This window comes from Fusarium phalaenopsidis (genome assembly GCF_050370095.1).
Source record: "Fusarium phalaenopsidis strain FUZ10S chromosome Unknown contig_32332, whole genome shotgun sequence".
Classification (NCBI taxonomy): Eukaryota; Fungi; Ascomycota; class Sordariomycetes; order Hypocreales; family Nectriaceae; genus Fusarium; species Fusarium phalaenopsidis.
The window spans coordinates 1,963,884-1,977,301 of record NW_028145391.1 but is presented as its reverse complement, the minus strand read 5'-3'; the positions used below and the strand labels follow the sequence as shown (position 1 = coordinate 1,977,301).

The 13,418-nt window shown below is 55.0% G+C and overlaps 4 protein-coding genes across 4 annotated transcripts; 1 reads left to right on the top strand and 3 right to left on the bottom strand.

The window, feature by feature from the left end:
• Positions 1-15: 15 nt before the first annotated feature.
• Positions 16-4,632, bottom strand: LRP88_13613 (major facilitator superfamily-domain-containing protein; the record flags this gene model as incomplete). Its single annotated transcript, XM_083249973.1, has 9 exons — positions 16-661; positions 717-894; positions 951-975; positions 1,028-1,310; positions 1,364-2,149; positions 2,330-2,373; positions 2,440-2,457; positions 3,034-4,294; positions 4,502-4,632. The coding sequence occupies 9 exons, from the start codon at positions 4,630-4,632 to the stop codon at positions 16-18; spliced, it is 3,372 nt and encodes a 1,123-aa protein (XP_083094307.1).
• Positions 4,633-5,645: 1,013 nt separating this feature from the next.
• LRP88_13612 (GILT family protein) lies at positions 5,646-6,409 on the top strand (the record flags this gene model as incomplete). The annotated part of the gene is made up of 3 exons (XM_083249972.1): positions 5,646-5,903; positions 5,958-6,037; positions 6,106-6,409. 3 exons carry the CDS (start codon positions 5,646-5,648, stop codon positions 6,407-6,409), a joined length of 642 nt encoding a protein of 213 aa, XP_083094306.1.
• Positions 6,410-6,552: 143 nt separating this feature from the next.
• LRP88_13611 (HIT-like domain-containing protein) lies at positions 6,553-7,634 on the bottom strand (the record flags this gene model as incomplete). Its single annotated transcript, XM_083249971.1, has 2 exons — positions 6,553-7,472; positions 7,535-7,634. 2 exons carry the CDS (start codon positions 7,632-7,634, stop codon positions 6,553-6,555), a joined length of 1,020 nt encoding a protein of 339 aa, XP_083094305.1.
• A 937-nt stretch (positions 7,635-8,571) lies between these two features.
• LRP88_13610 (uncharacterized protein) lies at positions 8,572-10,426 on the bottom strand (the record flags this gene model as incomplete). Its single annotated transcript, XM_083249970.1, has 3 exons — positions 8,572-10,093; positions 10,147-10,230; positions 10,284-10,426. 3 exons carry the CDS (start codon positions 10,424-10,426, stop codon positions 8,572-8,574), a joined length of 1,749 nt encoding a protein of 582 aa, XP_083094304.1.
• Between the last annotated feature and the right edge of the window lie 2,992 nt (positions 10,427-13,418).

Sequence of the window (13,418 nt, the reverse complement as noted above, 5' to 3'; positions counted from 1 at the left end):
TCTGCCAGTACAAGACTATCTAGATCTGTGCTTTCTCACACCAAGACGGGGAAGCTTGATGGGGAGAACCAAGAGCACCGAGAGCAAAGCAAAGAAGGTACAGCAGACAAAGGTCAGCCGCAACGCTGCCTCGTAACTCTTGACAACCTGCTCGCGATAGTGAGGCTCCAGGTTCAGAACCTCCTCGACCGAAGCCCTCACGCGGCGTATCACGTCTTCGCGCTCGTCGCCCTGGACAAAGACGTTGAGGTAGTGCAGCAGGGCGTTCTGGACGACCAGACTACTGCTCGCAACACCGAGTACCATACCCAGGCTGCGCCACAACATGAGCGTGCTTGTGACGACGGCCTGCTCAGTCTGGGCAGATGCGGCGAGGATGGCCATGAAGGTACCGGGGAACTGGAAGCCCTGGCCGATGGACGACGGGAGAAGGATGAGAAGGTACACGGGGGAGGGGAGGTCCCGGCGCAGGGCCGAGAGGCCGATGGTTCCGATGAGGATGCAGATGGTGCCGCTTACGACGGGCCACTTGAGGCGGCCGGTCCAGGTTACAGCGAAGCCGACAAGAGTACCCGTGAAAGAGGATGCAACGGTCGGGATGATGAGACGAAGGCCAGATGAGGTGGCGCTGGTAAGGAGAACGGCCTGGAAGTACAGGGGACTAGAGGGTATTAGCAGAGACGGTGATGTATATAGGGGCTACTTACATGTTGAACAGGATCGAGTTGGCGAGCAGCGCTGCGATAACATTGGAGAAGATGAGGTTTGCTCGAGGGGCGTGGCGGATGAGGTAGAGAGGCATGATGGGCTTGTGAACCCATGATTCTACCCAGAGGAAGGTAGGGAAGACGACGGCGAAGATGACGAGCGAGGCAATGACAAAGGGATGAGACCCTAGGATGTGTCAGTTGAGTAAGCCTTTGGTGGAGTAATAAAGGGTTGGCACTTACATGGCAGAACGTTGCCTCCAAGGTTCTATCACCAATTGTATTAGCAGAAGCTCATTCCCACAGAAAGGAGAACTCACCAATCCCAGAATCACAAACGTAATAGACGTCGTCAATAGCAGAGATCCCTTCGCATCAAACTCCTTGAGAGCCTGCCACACGCCCTTCCTCTCCCCCTCGATGCCCAGGTCATCCGGGATGGCGACCCAGGCGACCACCATGCACAGGAGCAGCGGGGGAACCTGGACGCCAAACTCCCACCGCCAGCCAAAGTAGTCGGCCATGGCGCCTCCTGTTGCGGCGCCCAGGGCTGAGCCGACGCCGTAGTTCATGTTTATGTAGGACTGGTAGGCACCTCGGTTTCTGAAGAGCATGTTAGGAAGAGAGGGGGATTTGTGTACTGGGGGTTTACTCACTCGATAGGTACGAGGTCGCTCACGATGATACTGCCCAGTGTCATGACACCTCCAGCACCAAGACCGCAAAACGCCCTGCCAACAATGAAACTCTCAATACTCCCCGCAAGAGCGCACCAAGTAGTAGCAGCAGCAAAAACACCCAGACAACCGACAAACAGCGGCTTGCGACCAACAGCATCCGAGAGACGGCCCAGCAGTGGCTGGAAGGCCGACGAGGTGAGCAGGAACGCGGTCGAGAGCCACGAGGCAGAGTTGGAGGCGCCAAAGTAGGACGTGATCACCGGGTGCGAGGACGCCATGATTGTGCCGTCGAAGCAGGATATGAAGTAAGCTGCTAAGATCTGCGAGAAGATGAACCAGAACCGTGTTGTTGATGTGCCGTTGAGAAAGGGTGACGAGGCGGTTGTTCCATTGGTTGCGATTGATGCTATAGATCGACCTGTAATTGAGTGGCGTCGATGTATTAGAGGGGATTCCTCATGAGGTACATCCCCATCTTCCTCTTCCTCTTCATCCTCCTCGTCATCCGTGTAAAACGCCTCCCCATCTTCACGATGAATTACAGGGTTAGGGTTAGGCCGTAGCATGGCACTCTCCATAGACTCTGGCTGTAGAAAGTGACCCCCGGTGGTCAATGACCTCGAGAGAGCTTGAAATTCGCTTGGATCAACAATCTCGTCGTCTTGGTCATCGTCGTCGTTGTTGGCCCGGCCGCGCGCGGGGACCGGCACCGGCACGGGGAAGCGGCCCGCATCCGATAGGGGAGCCGTGCCCGGGACGGAGCTCTTGTGAGACGGACTCATGATAAGACCACGTGCAATTGAGTGATCAAATTAGTTTAAAAACAAGTATAGAAAAAAAGGAAGAAAGAGAGAGTAAGAAAAAGGAAATGAAAAGAGAAAACAGGTTTAGTAAGGGTGTTGGGCTTGGGTGGAGTCACTCGCCGTTGTCGTGATCGCAGACTTTTCCCGGGGTGGGAGGCTTGCACTTGCACTTGCGCTTGCGCACTTGCAGGCAGCCCGCACTTGCAGTTAGATTTAGCCCCGCAAAGCCCGCGGCGGGTTCGGCGCGACCATCGGGGGGGAAAGAGGCTTATAAGCGTTCAAGGATTAGCAAACCTGCCGTGTCTTGTCGGCGAGTGACTCGAACTACTTCAGTGATGGTGTATAAGTCTGACTGTGCTGGCTATTGATAGCGCTTCCGGAGGTGTTTGACAGTTGAACTAATGATGAGTTAGTTCAAGCCTCTTGAAGGCATAACTTGGATAAGCCTCGACTCGCGAGAATCGACCGTCTTTGTTTCTATAAGCGAACAATTAACAAATACACAACCAAAAACAATGCTTGTCTCTTCCTCTTGTCTCTTCCCCCCCCCCTCCATGTCTCACAATCACACCCACGTTATCATAAGAAAGAGAAGGACCCCCATGTGGGATGGATGGATGCTCATGGCGATCATGTGCCCCCCTTGTTAATTACAGTACCGGAGCAGACCGGCTGCCCCCCCAAACCAAACCAAACCCGTTCGTTGCTCCATGTATGCAATGGATATGTAACCCAACAATCCCAACCAACCTTCTACTTGTCTATCGTCTTGCTCGACGACGACGCAGCCGCCACGAGAATACCGGCTCCCGTAACACCGCCGTCGTGACACGGGCTTAGTACGACTCGAACCGCCTTCTGTCCATTGAACCGTTTCCTCACCAGTTGGTCCAGAAACTCCTGGCAGTCCTCGAGGTAGTCCTGGAAGTGCACGATGCATCCGCCCGTGTAACCGACTCCCAGTTCGTGATCCTGCTGCAGGACATCGGAGCCCTCTGCTGGAACTTCCCCTGCCAGCGTAAGCAGCGCCAACGTCGCGGCCGCCACTATGCCGGCTGCGCGGACTTCTATGGCCTTGGCGATCTGGTAGAGGGCGCTGGCCAGCTCTTCGGTCCACGTGAATGGCGGCGAGCCCGATGACTCGGGGAATTCCTGCCGCAGCCCGGCGAGCAGGACCGACGGCCGGAGCGGCTTGAAGTGACTCAGGAACGTGGTTGTGAGACCATGCCGCCGCAGCAGCCTCGCGGGCAGCGTCTCCGCCGCGATCCCCAGGTGCTTCGTCATGTAGTCGACCAGCATGATGCGCCCGAGCTCGCCCAAGTACCTCCCCGCCGTCATGTACTCGAGCGGCTGGAACCCGGGCAGCTCGTTCTGCGAGTCGAGCACCTTGTCCCATGCGCTCACCAAGCCTACTTCGTGCAGCGGAGGTGCCGTCCCGTTGATGCTCCACTCAGTGTTGATGGCGATCTTGACGTCTTCTGCTCGCTCTTCCGGCCGGGTCACAACGCTTCGCGGGCGTTTGCTAGGGTGCAGCTGGCTCACTTTGAGGGGGATGGTGGCGTTGCAACCCGTTCCGAGGATCAGGCCCATCGAGGCTCTTCGGTTCACAGCCTCGTCAAAGTTGAAGATGAACGAGACAAGTGTCGACACCGAGTCGTTGGCGATGGCCTCGACACGGATGGGCGGCAGCTCCGGCGGTTTCGCACGGTTATATCCGTCGGTGAGGCGATCACCAAGGTCTAAGTCAGCAGAGATGGCGAATCCCTTGCCCATGGACATGAGGGTGGCCTCGGACAGAGAGTGCTGCACCATGGGGAAGCTAAACGTCACACCCAGCGGCATGGCCTGGTCGAGCGGCAGACGCAACGTCTTACAGCCATCGTGGACCACCTCGGCGATGCACTTGCCAATCCAGAGGAAGAGGCTGTCGGGGTTCTCGTTCTTGAGGTGCTCGTCGATGGGCCACGACCGTTCCAGCAGACGCTTCACATATCTGTGCGATCCGGTGTGAGTGGCTGATCCATTGACGGCATGACCGTCTGTGTTGTCTGACAGAGAAGACGTCCCGAGCTCGACGAAGCCAACTCTCAAATTTGTGCCGCCTCTACTTCCAGGTTAGCCGTAAGCACAAGCAACCATATCTCATCTCAGTCACTGACATGTCTATGGCCAGGTGGCTAGTGACATTCTACGTCAGCCAAGAGTCCGGTTCATACAAAAACTGCCAGAGAAACATCAGAACTCTCACCATCCTTGGCTCCTCTCAGCCTCTGGTCGTAGAATGGCATCCGAGATGGGCGTAGGCAGAAACTGGTTCTGCGAATCTGACGCAAGCTTCTCAAAGGCCACCAGAAAACGCTGGGACAGCGAACGGATCTTGTCGAGGTCCACCGAGAGAGGTTCCAGAAAGTCCTCGATGGACGATGTTGTCGCGGGAGACATGGCGAGGCGGCGCAGCCGACGCTGAGGTGAGCTTGAAACGGGTGACTTTGTGCGGCCCCAACTCTAGGGCATCGTCACAATGACAGGTTTCTTCTTTGTGTTGAGGCTTGAATATCAGGCTGAGGCGGTCAGCAAGTTGATCCAGCGGCGTTGGAGGCGTTGTAGTAGATTTTGATGTCAGATTCAAATGTAGATCAGGGGCCTTCTTATAGGCAGAGCCGTAAGTCCGGGTCAACCTTGAAGGGTGGTCAAGATAAGCAATAGGAGAAGGTTGAAGGCGTGAATCAGATCAGTCCCCGTCTTCACGACAACGTCTGAAGTGAGAGAGAAGGCCGTGACTTATAAGGGAACGCACTGGCAGCAAATCATTCACCGTCAATAAACAAGAGCCGTCAGCGATGAACAGGTCCCGGTAATGGATCGGTACGGTCTTACTATTGCAGGACGGAGGCGCAATCTTTAATCTTGTTCCCTTCCGTCAATCAATCGACGAGCCGCGAATGCACGCAATGTCCAAACGGATCGCTGCGGGGTTCCAGCGAGACCTTGGCTGTGCCCCGCCGCAGTGCCAGCGAACAGCGCCCTGAAACGTGGTGACTGCAGAAGGGGTCCCATCGGACCTACAGCGCATCTACAGGGGAGAGCCCAGCGGGGAATCCAGCGCGGGCCGAAAGGGAGTGGAGAGAGTACAGTCATTCAGTCAGGTGAAGGCATCAATGAGTCTGTACGTGATGCGAGAAAGGAATATCAAAGATCAATACGAGAAAGTATTCATAGCGCTAGTATCCCAATAAGGGCCAGCTGTTCACTGCTCATGCCAAGATTATTTGGCTTCGAGCTGGGAATGGAACGTACGTTGACATCCCTCGCCCGGATAAACAATCCTGCGCATGTGATGCCTTACACCTGCTGTCAAACGACATCGCATAGCTTACCTCCACCTCCACCTCAGTCCCCGGCCCTCTCCACCAAGAGAGTCGCAATAACCATCATCATCTATCTATCTAGTCGCAATGGATGAGAAAAGAGCCTCGCAACGAGCCATGTCCCCAGTTCGCTCTGTCCGCCGTAATCGGCCTGCCATCATCGTATTCTTCGTCATAGCATCCCTATACACTTTCTGGCTATGGCATCCCTTCTCGCCCGTCGGCCTCAACCTCCCGAATGACGTCTCGCAGCCTGTCGATGTCAGCGTAGCCGATACTGTCCATACCACCGATCGACTCGTCCCTCTCGAGGCGCATATTATCAGCAAATGCCCAGACACAAGGGTAAAGCTTCTGTCTTGTCGCGACGTCTCAGACCAAGTACTCATTGCGCGTTAGGACGCCCTCCGGTTGTTGATCCTTCCCGTCATGCAGCGCGTCCATGACAAGGTCAACTTTACTCTATCGTACATCGGCCAGTATGTCTATCCATCGCAGCTTCTGCCCCTGAGTTGCGACACGCGCTGACACGTCCTTCTCTCCTCAGACCAACCGCCAACGACGGCGTCGACTGCATGCACGGCCCCTCAGAATGCATGGGCAACATCATCGAACTCTGCGCTCGCGAGCTCTACCCCGATCCCAAGATCAACCTTGGCTTCATCATGTGCTTGACCCGAGACTACGAGCACATCCCCGACCGCTCCCTTATCGAAGACTGCGCCCTTGAGCACGCCATCGACTTCCAAAAACTAAATGACTGCGCCGTCAAGGAAGACGGTGCTCACGGCTTGGACCTGCTGCGCACCAGCATCCAGAGAACCGCAGATGTAGGTTGCCGCGCAAGTTGAAGACACAAAACAGATGCTAAATTCATCGCTCTCCCAGGCCGGCGTCACCAAGAGCTGCACCATCCGCCTCGACGGCCAAATCTACTGCATCCGCGACGGCGGCGAGTGGAGCGACTGCCCCACCGGTCCCGGCGTCAACGACCTCATCCTTGCGATCGAGAAGCTCCGTCGCCAGTCTTGAGCGGTCCAAGGACATCGGTCCATAACTCACTCGCCTCTCCTATTGTATAGCTCATCGCGATCGAGTCCATACCCCTCTCGTCATCACCCCCCATGGCTGAGAGGGTCTCTATAATGCTGTCCAGCCCGACCGCCTTACCCGTCGCCTGCGTCGCCCCAGCCTCGAGCGCAACGTGAACGACATGGATGTGAAAGTGGTAGTAGGTGGGCTGGTAGTGCACATACATCTTGAGCTGGTCGGACTCGATGGACGGGTACGTCGTCACGGTCGCGGCGATGAGCCTCTCCTTCATGTCCTTCAGCCAGGGAATGTGCTTCTTGTGGAGGTCCCGCAGCGACCAGATATCCCGCCGCTCAACCAGCACTAGCAGGTGCAGCGCATCGAGCGTCTTGCGATCCCAGTTCAGGTCGGGCAGCATGAGAAAGCCCAGGTCGCCGGCCTCGCCCAGCTTGGTCCTGTAGATAACGTCCTCGACCTCCTTGCGTCCTTCGATAATGTTGAATACCCAATTGAGTCGCCCTTCTCCCCGCTTCCTCTCCATGTATGGTCGGACATGATCCCTGTAGATTTCTGGCGTCTCGTTCACGAACCGAACCGTTTGCTTGGTGTACTTGTCCACGTGTGTCTGGGTGCAAGGGTAGATGAGGTTGATCTTGAGGTCGGCAAAGAAGTTGGCGTCGTCGGGTTTGCTCTTCTCGGCGCCGCTGCGCGCCATGTACCAGTGGTAAATGTCGTTCGCGCCAAGATTCTGCACCCGCGCGAGCAGGGCGGGAACGTCGGTGAGGTAGGCCTCCGATGAGGGGAAGGGAGCGCGCTCGAGGATCAGGAGGGCTGGCTTGTCGTCGATGGATCCGTAGAGAGAGATGCGACGGCCAGCTTGATCTTTTGGCCGTGTCAGTAAAGAAATGCTTGACAGGCAAGCATGCTGTCTTCTGTTGGCATACCTTGGTTGAGCACGCGGGTGAGCTTGAATCTAGGGACCAAGGCCTCTGCATTTGCCTTGGTCTCAGCGGTGACCTCTGGATTGTTATTTGTCTGAGTCATGATCAGAGATTTCTGGAAATGCACCAGTCTTTTTAATCGTGGAGCAAGGTTGTGACTAGAGGTTGTATAAAGTAGAAAGAAAGTAGACGGGAGCTGCCCCTCTTTGCAAGAAAGAATGGAGAGACCCCCACGGTGGGGCTGCCCGTTCGTTGTCTCATGTTCCAGCTCCACCTCAGCTCCCAGATCCAGATCGAGAACAAGATTATCAGATAGCATAGATCTAAGACAGCCTGGGAAACACGAGGGCTTGTGTGACTTGTGACTGGAATTCAAGGGGTCCGGGTTGATCAAAAATCGACGTCACTGTTTATCAAAAGGGCAAGCAGCTCTAAACTCGTAGTAATTTTCGCTAAACTAAATCGTCAGGCCTCATAGAGATCCTGGTGCTGAAGAGCTCTATAGTAGTTAGTACTCAATGTTTATCAAACATCATCGTGAGAAGCCTTAAAACGTAATGAATGTGGTGGTTGACTTTCAACCTCGCGTCTCAGCCGTTCCCTCATCTTCATCTCCTCCCAATTGCCGCCTTATTCTCCTTGGCCACTCATACGGGCTAAAAACCCTTTGCCCGATTACACCATTATCCGGCCCACAACCGCCCGCGGCATCGCGATAAAGAAAATCGTTGGTGGTTCGCACCGGGTATATAAATCAGTGTAAGAATTGAAGCCGGGACAAGAGTCCCAAAGGTTGGTTGGTAGAAGAGTCGAATGATGAAGAGTTGGGGTGTTGTGGCGCGAATGGTAGCCAAGGGGTTTCCATGGACAAGACGGTATTGAGAATGTCGGCGATACGGCGCACAATATCCATCCCATGAACCCAAGGCTATAAAAAGCCAATCAAAAACGCCTAAAAGCAAAACGCCATAACCAATGCGCCGACAACATGTGCCTCCCGGGGGCCGTATTCAAGAGTAAAGACGTCGTGACTGTATTGATCATGAGAGTGGCGAGTGAGTATTGAAACCATTCGATCCAGATTCCGTGGAACCGTCACCCTCGATTGTCTTCCTCCAGTGCTCGGGGAGGCAGACGCAAACCAAGGGGAATGCCTTGATTTCGCCTTCTGCCACCGGTGAGCTGTCACGGCGCCCTGACGTGTTGGACACGCCGCTGTCTCGCTGGGCCTGTCGTCGCGCTTCCCACTCATCCGCCCGCTCGTTGAGCATCACACCCGTTGCCCAGCCATCATCCCATATTCCAACAACCTTGAGCATGTCGCCGCGATCCAGGGAAAACTCGTCTGTAGCGCGAGGCTGGTACGCCCAGAGAACCGCAACCCGGTCGCCAGGGTGGACGTCGTCCTGGGAGTAGTAGTCCTTGAAAAATGGCAGCTGTTCTGACTGTTGGCTAGTCATAGCCTGTGGTGATGAGAATCCCCCAGCACTAGTTGGGGACTGTGGCACCGAGCTCCCAAGCGCCGAGCTGCTTGAGAGTGAGCCGTTGCGCCTGGGCTTAGCAGGCGGTGGTCGAAGAATTCCGGCACGAATGTCTGAAGCAGGGCTGTCGCCAAAGCCGTCAGATGCAGACGAAGAGTTGTCGGCACCCCTTCGTCGATAGCCTGCTGCGCCTCCAATGTTCGACGAGTCGTCACGGTGGTGGGAAGGAGAGTCGCCGGAATGTCCTTCCAGAGCAGACATGCGTGCTATGCGGCCACCGGGAAGGACCTCGTAGCCCTGGGGAGCTGCAGAGTGTGTTGCCGTTGGCGGTGCTGTCTGTGTCATAGCCCCACCCTGTCTTGCGGGCGAAGGTTGGTTGAAAATGCTGCCCTTGGGGCTGCTCGGTCTGCGTCGCCTCCTCAGACAGAAGAAAATACTCAGAGCGAGCAGTGCAACACCCGCCAGAACGCCGATAACAATGCCAGCGATCGCTCCACCGCTCAAGCCGCTATCGTCGTCGTCATCGGTCTTTTCGTCATCCTTGTTGTCGTTGCCAGCGGCAGTCGTACCAGTTGATGTAGCCGATGGCAGTGTTCGCGAAAAGGTCAAGGTAGCAGTGAGAGCTGGCAGTTTGACGTCCTTGCAACGCTCCTCGGCGCCCGAATTGTAGCAACAGGTGTCAGTCGAATTAAGACCTCCTGAGCCGCAATAAGAACAGAGTCCCACGGTGCTGTTGCCATAACCGCAGTTCTGTGACTCGTTTTCGATGCCCGAAATGCACTTCGAACTATCGAGTGAGCCATTAGGAAGGGCACAGTTAGTGAAGTCAGCTCTGATCAGCTTAAGCAGGTCAGTCGACGGGTTGGAGCATAGATCATCATCTGATGTCACGTAGGCCTCGCTTTGGGCAAATTCCGCGCAACTATCTGCGCAAAGGGGTCTGGACTGGTCTTCAGTGAGACCGCAGGCACCAATAGAGTTTTGGACAATAGCATTGCACAATACTGTTGTCGTGAAGCGCGCGTACATGTCGCTAGGGTCCTGAAGGTTGACATTGCCACAACCAAACAGGGATTGATATCTATGCGGTTTGTAAGTGAGGTTTCACTACAACTAACTAGGCAAAAAACTTACTTTCCCTGCACATAGGCCGTCTTAACGTAGCTCGACAACTGGTTGTCGAAAGACGCTCTGTCTGACACATATTGCAGAAAGGGGCTAAATGCGAATTAGTAAAGCTTGACTGCCAAGGCGAACAAAGAAGGACTCACAAATACTCAATCAGGGTTGCGTTGGTGGAGATCGACGCAGACTCAAACGCCGGGCAAGCCTTTGAGCCTTTGAGAGAAATACAATCCTGAGCTGAGACCACCACGGGGACGGTGGACAGCAAGGCAAGGGAAACATTCTTCATGCCGAAAGGCCTCCGAGGTGATTTGCGAGCCCGTGATGGGGTCGCAAGACGGTTGGGTGTGTCCATCTGAAGCGTTGACAGTGATTCGTCCAAGTTGAGCGGGCTGATGCGGAAATCGGTGAGATCGCGTGAGGCTTGGCAGCACCTAGGTCATGATCGTCTGGAAAGAATCTCGGAATGAATACGGTCCACGGAGGTTGTCGTCGAAGAGATTTCGAGGTCAGGTCGGAGTCGGCCTTTGTCGTAAAGAAGGCTACCAACAGGGAAATGTTGGGCAGGAGTCGTAACCAAAACTGCTCTCCTGAGCAAACGAGTGATTGGGAGATTAGCGTAGGTCGAAACTCGAAAAGCGTCGGCACGATGTATTTGTTGAGTTCGTGATGGACGGTGAAAAAAACGATCGATTGTAGTTGGTCAAGGTTGGATTAGATTAAGATTAAAATCCCGCGAGGGAAGAGAGAGAATGTCGTCAAGAGCGAAGTAAAGGAAGGTGGTACTCGATAGTCGGCCCCTTTGGAGGAAGACGAGCTTCTCAGCTCGTTCCTTTCGATTGTCGTCGGGCAGAGCGTGCGTGCGTGCAGTTGAGAGGAGCCAGGCGACGAGACGCACGCTGACCGGGCACGGATGGGGGGAAGGGGAGAAAAGAGGAAGAAACGAGACACGAGAGGAGGTCCCAGAGAAACCCAGAACAGCGGACGAAGCGCGCGCCAGGTGGTGGTGAGGATGGCGCAGCCCGGTTCGTCAGACCAGAGCCGACCAGGATATTAGGGGGGTTAGGGCACTGGAACTGCCCAAGAGATCGTCCACGTCCAGACTCAGGCTCCGTGGGAAACGCGCACCGGAGAGAGAAGAGAGAAACGCGTGCAGGTCAGGGATGAGGGAAGAGTGAAGGACCTGAGGATGGCCAGAGTGGGCAAAGGTGGTGCCGCCGTCTGGTGTTTGGACCCCATGCTCGCCGTCCCAAAGATGACCGCACCGAGAGGGAAATGGCGATGGCCAGGGTGAGCCGACCCGCCCTATACCACAAGAGGCATAGTCCAGGGCCGGGTTCGCGGCAACGGCCTTGACACGAGGTACCTCTCTCACCTTGATCGTATGTGGGAAGTACCTGCCCTCTCACCGGGCGCCTGGTCTTCCTTTCTGGACGGTAATTTTGGGGAACAGGGGGCGAGGCGGGTGCTGGCCGGGGGGACCCATGTCCCCCTAGCTTATAGCGCCAAGATATCCCCTCCTCCACTCAAGCAACGTTTCTCGTCACCACCACGGACCACTCTAGGAAGCACTATTTTCACTAATAGGCGCCCCCACTACGAACAAAGCTGAACCAGTGCCGTCAACACCACGCTTGCGAGTCGTCGTCTCTTTCTGTCAGGCTGTCTCTGTCTTGATCAATTTATCAATCTGGACCAACACATGCCACTATGTCGGCACACGCAAACACGTCGCACAAGGTGACACGCGCTGTCGACGATGCATCCTCACGAGAATGGAGATAGCGCCTGGCCATATCCATCCTCTTCCAAGACCTCGAAACTGCAAGTCATCATCTTCTTATCCTACCCCTCACATGGATCAGATCTCGACCCAGTTGTCCCGCGACTCAGGTCGATTGTTTCTCTCGCCAACGTAACCGACTCCAATCGTGTCGGCTCCCACGTGCACTAGAGTCAAAGTCCTCCGAGACTCTGATCCAGTCACAACTTGAGGAGCCGATGCAGGCTCCGTTCGATTGCCCACTTGATGAACCTCCTTGCCTTCAGAGGTCTTGTCTCTGCTGCACAACCGCATAAAAAAGAAAACCTGTTTTCACAGCATTGTGTTCTGGCCCGGTTGGTCCAACTTTCGTTAGTGTCTGCGCCGTCATCTCGATTGTCTTATCACAGCCTTCTCTTCGAGTCAGTCACTGCGGCTCGGGAATTGCTGCTGCTGTTGGTCGCAAAGTCAAGAGTTGTTGACAATTGGTTCCATAGAAAACACACAACTGATATGCACAGGCAGAAACACAAACACACAAACATCAAAGAATTATACAACATGGATGTGCGGAAGCGGATGCTACCCTCCCATGTCGTATTGTGCAGCCACCAGAATTTGGCTGAAGATGCGAACTATCAATTGCGACTGGCCGATGAGACACAGCCGAGCCCCAGCTCAAATTTCACTTCGTCGTCAACTCTCCAACGCCTCATCAGCCCATGGCTTTCCTCGACAACAAAGGCATACACTTTTTTCTTTCAACTCGTATCGTGTGACTTGCTTTCTCAAGGCGGGGAAACAGCTGTGCCTTTCAATTGCAGAATGTCCCTCGTGTTGCTCGAATTGGCAACTCGGTAGCGACGTTTCCATGTCACCGCCGTGCAGCGTAACATTGCAACCCCAGCCAAGCTCGATAATAAACCCTCGCGCGTTTCGTCAGGAACCTGATCATGCTTCTCCTGGCTCTTGCATGTTCTAGCGGAGAAACGTTTGTGTGCCGTCTCATTGGCAGGAGGCTGATGCTGAGACTGTGCACGCCCTGCATGCATCACGATCGTGGAGTGCATATTCACAACTCGTCGGATGCGGATTTAGGGCATTGTCAACAATCGGCATTGGAAAGCCACACACAATCGAGAGCAACAAATAGGACAGTAGCACGGAAAGCTTCCATCGGTAACGCCTCACCGGTGCTTGCCCAGTCTTGTGCCTTCTGAGGATACACAGAAGCAACTGTGCTCAGGCACAAACACACAAGATGCCACAGAAGAGGAACATCAACAATCCCACGCTGGCTCGGCATTAAACCTTCACAATTACTTCAGAGGCTGGAATCAGATTAGCCAACACCCACGACGTCGAGAGTCTTGCCCAAGATCAGCAAGGCACGAGCTCGGGTTCCTGCATGTGTAATTTCCCAACCTCCCAGGGTCCCCTGCTCGCTCCGGAAGCGCGTTTCACTTGGAGCCAGGGCACACTGTGCGGTTCGACGACGGACGGCACACGAACGGTGGGA